General features: G+C 38.9%; 1 protein-coding gene across 4 annotated transcripts in view; it reads right to left on the bottom strand.

Annotated features, from left to right (window-relative positions):
• Positions 1 to 663: 663 nt before the first annotated feature.
• PIK3R1 (phosphoinositide-3-kinase regulatory subunit 1) overlaps positions 664 to 7965 on the bottom strand; it is a 98357-nt gene continuing 91055 nt past the window's right edge. For all 4 annotated transcript variants that reach the window (XM_043989786.1, XM_043989720.1, XM_043989859.1 and 1 more), the window contains 2 exons: positions 6024 to 6194; positions 664 to 4624 (listed from right to left, as the gene is read on the bottom strand). In XM_043989786.1, coding sequence (XP_043845721.1) covers positions 4435 to 4624; positions 6024 to 6194 — 361 coding nt within the window. In that variant the 3' untranslated portion in view covers positions 664 to 4434. The remainder of the gene's footprint in view (positions 4625 to 6023; positions 6195 to 7965) is intronic.

Raw genomic sequence — 7965 nt, 5'->3', positions numbered from 1 at the left:
CAGGATTTGAACTCAAGTTCCACAGCCCTGTGCATACAAATAACCCTGTAGCTATGATATGAACTTGACAATGGTCATCTCCACAGCCTATGTCATTACTTATTACAAATTCAGCCACATGTAGATTATCCAGAAGTATAAAGAGCTACTTCGGGAATTCCTAATAAAAAGTGGTCATTTAAGTTTCAATCCAAAATCAAGTTTCAAAACAAACTTTATTCTTTTTTAAGACCTAATACAATGCATCAAAAGCAACTTAAAACAAGACACAAAGCCATCAAATCTAGAGCTTGAACAAAATTTCAAGGAGGTACACTTCCCCAGCACACCCCCCCTCCCACCCCCCCACCCCCGTTGCCTTGTAAAGGCAAAATTACAACTGACCACCATATCCTCCCTCTCGTCAAAGACCAATTTTATTTTAACAATATATTTTTGTAAAAACATTGAACAAAGCTTTTTAAACAAAGTAACAAGAAAAATGAATTTTAATTTTTTTAAAAAAATTAAATAGCAGCATCCTGGGCAGCTAATGCTCTCTCTCATGGTGACAAGTGTAACAGTAACATGGATATTCTTTCCAATTGACCCTAACCCCATCCTCACCTAGGATAACAACACCCCCCCCCACCCCCAATGGCTGGAGGTCTTTTTTTAGGGAAATTTGGCATTTTGGAACTTTGTCCCATGGGAGGCATTGTGCTTTGAACTGCCCCTCTCTTAAATGACCCCGAACCTATGAAGCTACCAGGGTCTACTTCCTAACTGACTTGGATACCATGCATAACAAAAGCACAGTTGTTACAACCAGCAATGAGTCCCTCCCAAGGAGGGACATCAGGAGGACATCCCAAGCACAAGAACTCATAACCAGCTACAAAACGAAAGCCACCGATTCCCCACAGCAACAGCTCACAATGACACATTTTGACTCTACACACTTGGGCAAGGACTTCTCAGCTGAGAGGCAGCCAGATCAGCCTGCAAGGAGTTACTTTTTTTCAAAAGGGGGGGGGGAAAAAAGAGCCAGAGAATTACTGTACTTCTCAATTCACTTGCAGTTTTCACCATTGTAAAACAAAACTAACACAATCTTTTAAAAACACACACATACACAAAAAATTGTTCTTAGAAGTTTAGATGGTTATGTGCTTGAACGAAATGATTGTGTATCTGTTTTTTGCTCAAAGGTGCACTGAAAACAGTCCATGCACATATGTGAATATATATATATCTATATAACTATATATATATATCTATATATAAGGGTCTCACGTCTAAGTTGTAAGATGATTCAAAAACATGCTTTTTTTTACATGTACTTATGATCTCTCTCTCTCTCTTTCCTTCCTTCTCTCCTTCCTTCCTTCCTGTGTAATAAGAAGGACCAATGCTTCCATTTCTGCAACCCTGTAATAGTTATCTTTGTACCTTAGTTTTTAGCTTTTTTTTTTTTTAGGGATATTACATGGATGGGAAAATTGGGTGGATACAACAGTTCTCAGAAGTAGCTCTAATACATGTATCACCAACTAATGTCTACAGGAAGCTTCCTTTTGGATTTTGTTAGGATTTAACTGAAAGGACACTGCAGAATGCTGGTGAAATGTCTGGAAGTACAACTATGATGAGCATGCTACTCAGCAATCAGAGAGGCATTTGGGAGAGCTGTAATACCATATATATGGCATAACTTGCTATATGTTGCTATGAATTCTGCCTCATTATTTAATAGTAATAATAATAATAATAATAATAATGAAACTTCTGCAAATGTGCTTGTTAGCTACAAGGAAAGCCATTGTTGGAATACCAACATTTCTATTGGTATCATATTGAGAAAAATTCTTATAAATAAAAACAGCAATTTTGTTTATATGTGTATGCCTACGGAATTTAATTCATCTCTGATGGTTTTTTTTTGTCCTTGAAACATGAAATTTCACTTGCTATATCCAAGTTACAATGAAAGCCATTTAATTACTATATACTAATTGTTCTACTTTTGTGCCACACTAGACCTTACCCAACCCTATCTCCCCCAAACTGGTCATAAAATAACACTGTTAAAGAATTTAGTCCAGATGAATTCTGATCCGTCTGGAGAGGAGCAGGAGGTAATCGATAGTTTTGTGCAGCTCAGAAAAATTCATTAAAGATTTTGGACTAACAGTTTTGGATTTAAGAGTGAACTTTTGTCTTAAATATGTGAAAGGTTTCAGTTTGAGAGAGAGAAAACATTCTGCAGAAAATGAAGTCAATTGCTGGTTTCCAAAAGTAACTAAAAAAAAAAAATCTTCACAGTAGCAGAAGTGGAGAGGCAAATGAAGTGTGGATGAATTAAACTAATCTTTTAACAGCACTTCCAAAGTTAAAATGATGTCTCCAGACTCTTGTGTTAATTAGTTTGGACAGTGACCAGAGAATCTACTAGGATTTATTCCTCTCAGTACATATACAAATCCTATTAATCAAAATAGATTTTGCATATGTAAATTAAGGAAAATATACCTCTGCCTACCCTAAAATTGGAAGGATAACTCTACTAAGACTATTCCTATTCCCTCCTACAAAGTAAGACACAATTATCTGGATGAACAGGAAAGGGCAGTGAGAAGATTTCTGGAATGGTCATACCACTGGATGCAGTGTGGGAGAGGATGATGACAGATCTTTGGTTCTTGTACTCAAAAAAATGGTCAGCTGGAATATACCTGGTGCTGCCACAGTCAAAAGTTTTTTAGAACCTGCTTTCCCTTCTAATTATTTTAGAAAATGGGAATCTTAACTTTGAAGCAATCATACTCTTCTAAGTTGCAAAGGTTCACCTGTATTTGACCATAAATAGGTGTCCAAAGAAACTTAGGTATTTTTCTATGAAAAACATAAACATACTTAAGAAACTTCCTTCCTAAAAACTGAACTATCTGATCAGCTGGGTGAAACTTAAGGGTTACAGTGGTCGGTTAGACTATCATTTAATTGGCTATGAGTAATAAATCAAAAGGGTCTGGAAAAGACTAAAAAATTATATCATTTGTTTTCTGCAATGATTATGGGAAGAAGGTGCAAATCACCCTTCTCTTCTCTCCCATCTTTCCCCTTTTCACCCCCAACCCCCAAATATAAGAAGCTTGCAATGTTCTTTCAAATAAACATTGCCAGGTACCGTATTTTTAAGAGAGTCTTAAAACAATATTGTTGGACTTCAATGATACTTTGTAATATTCATATAATTTTATTGAATAAAGCAGCTTTGAAGCTTATCAGGCACTGCCCAACAAAACACTTAGTCCAAAAATCTGTTATGAACTTTTTAACCTTGGGCTAACAGCCAAGTATTCTGTACAAGGAAAACTGTAAAATATTTCATAGTTTTAATTCTCAAGCCAATTTTTACTGGCAACCTGTACATTTCTTTCTTTAAAAAAAAATAACAAAATGAATATTAATACAAAATCAGGGGAAACAACAATTTCAAGCAACAAAACCTGGAAGAGGGAGAGCTTATTCTGAAGGTACATTTAAAATTGAAATACAACTTAACGAAAAGAAGAATTGCATAGCACTAAAGATTTAGCCTTCAGCAAAACAAAGAGAAGCTTGTTTGGTTTTGATAGGAGCCATCTATTTGATAGTTAGTCATCCGATATTATGTACACATTATATATATACTGTATTTCATTTAAAGTCTTGTTTCTCCAGGCTTCATTTCTTCAAATTGGGCGGTTTGGTGGTGGTGGTGGTGGTATTTTTTCCTTTTTTATTTGTTTTGTTTTCAAGTCCAAACAAAACACTTCCTTTCACTTGGCTTCTTAAGCAATTCCTCTGAATAGACCCAAAACCAAAGTTTTTCTTAAGTGTCCCTCTTAAAGTGTCCCTTCTAAGTGGAAGTGTCTTTCTGCTACATATTCATTCATTCATTCATCAAAAATGACAATCCACAATGCTGTGTGTCTGGGTCCACCAAGCACAGTGGCTTTTCCGAAATCCAATCCAGGCTGGACCTATCGATTCTCATAGCAGGGCTGCGGAGCCCTGCCTGCCCCTCGGTCCACACAGTCCGAATGTCAGGCTGGTAAAGCTTCAGAAAGCGTAAACAAGCACCATGTTAGTTAAAGGCCTCTATGTCCCTGCAGGCAGAGATTTAGCATTTTTTTCCTCCTTGTGTTTTTTAAATTAAAAAAACAAAAACAAAAACAAAAAACACTCCGGATTAGAAACGTACTGTCACAGCACAAGGCTGCATTCTCCCCCCACGTCCTTTTTTTTCCCCCCGAAGAAAGCTCTAGTCCTATCTGAAGACAGACAGCTTTGTTTCTGCAGCTCAAAAATCACAGGTTAGGCTGAGAGGGGGAGGGAGGGGAGCCCTTTGCTTTCCAGAGGCCTCAGTGTCGTGGAACTTTAGGTAAAGAGACAGTAAGTATGAACTCTTCATCGCCTCTGCTGTGCATTGACTGGGTAGGCTAGGGTGACATTGAGAGAGTCGTTGTGCTGGACAAGGGACGTGTGTTGGTAATGTAGCACCAGTTCTTTCAGAGAGTTGTACAAGTTATATGGCTCTGCAAATCCATACCCTGTCGGTGTTTTGTTGATCACACAGTGCTTTACTTCACCATCAACCCTAGGAAGGAGAGAAGGAAAGGGAAAAGTTATTGAGTTCTGAGTTTAGGAAAAATTTAACTTTGCAATTATGGAGGGGGGAAGGCGAGATTAAACAAAAAAATCAGAGTAAGAAATTGGCTAAAAGTTACGGACTTCCCCAAGTTAACATCATATGTACTATGCTCTCCCCCAAAGTCCTCTCTCTTCCTAAATAACTTAGTGTCTACTCTTATACTCTTAGTGTCTGTCTGATATTAAGGCAGCTAGATGGTGTGAGCAACTGATCAGGCCTGGAGTCAGGAAGATCTGAGTTCAAATCAGACCCCACACATAACTAGCTGTGTGACTCTTGACAAGTTACTTAACCTCTGTTTGCCTCAGTTTCTTCATCCGCAAAATGAGGATAATAACAGCACTCACACCTCCTAAGGCTGTTGTAAGGATCAAATGAGGTAATAATCATAAAGCACTTAGCACAGTGCCGATACATAGCAGGTGTGAAATAAATATTAGCTATTATTACTATTATGAAATATTCTTCAGTGTGGCATAGTAGATAGGCCTCTGAGCTCAGAGTCAAGAAGACCTGGGTTCAAATTCTATGTGACGCTAATGAATTATATGACCACAAGAAAATCACTTTGCTTCAAGGAACTATAGTCTTCTCAGTTATAAAACAGGGATAATACTTGTTAATACTCAACATCTCACTGGGCTGTGGTAAGGCTAAAATGAGATGTATGGAAAAATAATTTGAAAACCATGTCTTCACATTCATAGTCCCTGCTCAAAGTTCTCCTCCAACTCTATTTCCTTCAAGAAGATATTCTTTTTTTTTTCTTTTTTTTTAGCGAGGCAGTTGGGGTTAAGTGACTTGCCCAGGGTCACACAGCTAGTAAGTCTTAAGTGTCTGAGGCCAGATTTGAACTCAGGTACTCCTGACTCCAGAGCCGGTGCTCTATCCACTGCGCCACCTAGCTGCCCCTCAAGAAGATATTCTTAATTATGTGGCAGATGGTCTTTGTCATCATCTTCACCAGCCTTTCCTACCTCAGAAGTATTGTTAGTAAACCAAAGTTTATTTTTCAAGGCTGCCCCTCAAACTGTTGAAAAGACACCCTCAAAATGTATTAAGATGAAGGGAACACATGCTCAACTTGTCAGAATGTCTATTAAGTCTTATCTGTCTAAGCTATGTTGACCAGTGCCCAATATGGCCTCAGAGAGGATCAACTGACAGTGCAGCTCTACACTTTAATCCTTGGTTTCTGCAGTTCAACCCCTTAAAGACTGGGACTCTGTATTCCTCTGATCCCTAAAAACATCTGGTCACACAAAGAGCCTCCAGAAGTTTTCACTGAATGAATGGATGCTGCCCTCAAGAAGGATTTAGAATAAAGTTCACTGGAGATACATACACTACAGAGCAAGCGAAGCAACCCTGTTTGCTGCTCTCTCGGACCAGGAAAGTGCCATCCCGTTTGCCACGCAAGAGGTTCTCTGCTTTGCTCCGGTTGCTGCTTCCCACGTTCCACGTCCTTTCATCATGGTGTGGCAAATCCTCATCATCTTCCACCATTGAATATTGGCTGCACAGAAATAAAAGGAGTTGCTTATATTTAAGATGCACATTGGCAAAGATTCTTGGCCACTCTGCTAATCTGTGAAGGGCAGGCATCATCACTGTTTGTATGTAGCCTTCCCACAGCCTCAAAATAGGATCAGAGATGCAGAATGGAAAGGGATCTTTAAGGGCCAACTAATCCAATCTCTCCCATTTTAACAGATTGGGGAACTGGGCCCTAGAGAGTTCAAATGACTTGCCCAAGATCACACAGGTAGCACTGTCAACTTGAACCCATGTGCTTGGATGCCAAAGTCAGAACTCTAGTGGCAAGCTAACCTTCTCAGATTAAAGCTTTCCTTTTTACTCTGGTCTGGGGTTAGCTTTGTCCACATCTCACTTATTGCCTAGACACAGAGGTCAGGCCAAAGTCTCACACTGTAGGACAAGAAAAGGATTTGGCTGAAAATCTTTATCATTCTTATTTTAGAATGGTCAACTGCTAGAGATCCTGAAATAGCAGCAGTTACTCTCGGATGCCCCCCGAACATCTCACTCCCAGATAACCATCGGAGTTTGCTACCAAAGAACTCCGCATACAATCACAATAATGAAAAATGAGTACAAGCTATGGTTTATTCACGACGTTTGGGCAATAAGCTATTCTAATTAACTCCAAGTCATCATTTTTCAAAGAATGAAAACAACCCTAAACATAGAACATAATTTTTCCTCTGATGATTTCTGACAGACCTTTTGCACCTCTATATAGTCACCATTAAGTATATACGTGATCATTTTACAGGGGAGAGGGGAATGCTGGTTACTTAAACTTTCTGTCTAGTTGAGTTCAGTATAAACAGCGAAGTGTTGACTAATTTATCCTAGAAACTATTCCAAATTCAGTCAATTCCTTGCTACCCCAGAAAAAAAGGCATCAAATAAAGTAAACCAAAAGCGCTTTAAGAAATGAAAGGGGGGCAGCTAGGTGGCGCAGTGGATAGAGCACTGGCTCTGGAGTCAGGAGGACCTGAGTTCAAATCCAGCCTTAGACACTTAACACTTACTAGCTGTGTGATCCTAGGCAAGTCACTTAACCCCAATTGCCTCACCAAAAAAAAAAAAAAAAAAAAAAAGAAAAAGAAATGAAAGGATAAGGGACAGCTAGGTGGAACAGTGGATAAAACACCAGTCCTGGATTCAGGAGGACCTGAGTTCAAATTTGACCTCAGAGACTTGACACTTACTAGCTGTGTGACCCTGGGCAAGTCACTTAACCCTCACTGCCCCGACGAAAGAAAGAAAGGAAGGGTAATCTGAAAGCAAAATGTATTTTTTAAAAAAAGAAAGAAAGAAATGAAAGGACTGTGCAAATATAAAGTACAAATACTATCTAATTTGGTGCTCACAATAACCTGGGGGGGCAAGGGAAAGGTGCTACTTTTATCCCCATTTTATGGTTGAGGAAACTCAGGTTATGGTTGAGGCAGACAGGTTAAGTGACACACCAAGGAAGTTATAAGGCTACATCTGAACTCAGGTCTTTTTGACTCCAGACCCAGTGCCTTATCCACTGCACCATCTGGAAAGCACTGAATTTGGAATCAGAGGAAGTGGGTATGAATCCTGTCCTCACATTTAATATGTTGGGTGACACTTAAATCTCTGTCTGCCTCACTGACAGAAAAAATTCGGTCTCAGTTTCTTCATTTGTAAAATAAGTGGGTTGGACTAGATGATTGATTTCTAAGGCCCTTTATAGCACTAAATCTATGATCTCTATGAATTTATATCCT

This window comes from Dromiciops gliroides, chromosome 1 (genome assembly GCF_019393635.1).
Source record: "Dromiciops gliroides isolate mDroGli1 chromosome 1, mDroGli1.pri, whole genome shotgun sequence".
Classification (NCBI taxonomy): domain Eukaryota; kingdom Metazoa; phylum Chordata; class Mammalia; order Microbiotheria; family Microbiotheriidae; genus Dromiciops; species Dromiciops gliroides.
Note: the sequence above shows the minus strand (reverse complement) of the source record. Positions and strands in the feature narration are given on the sequence as shown.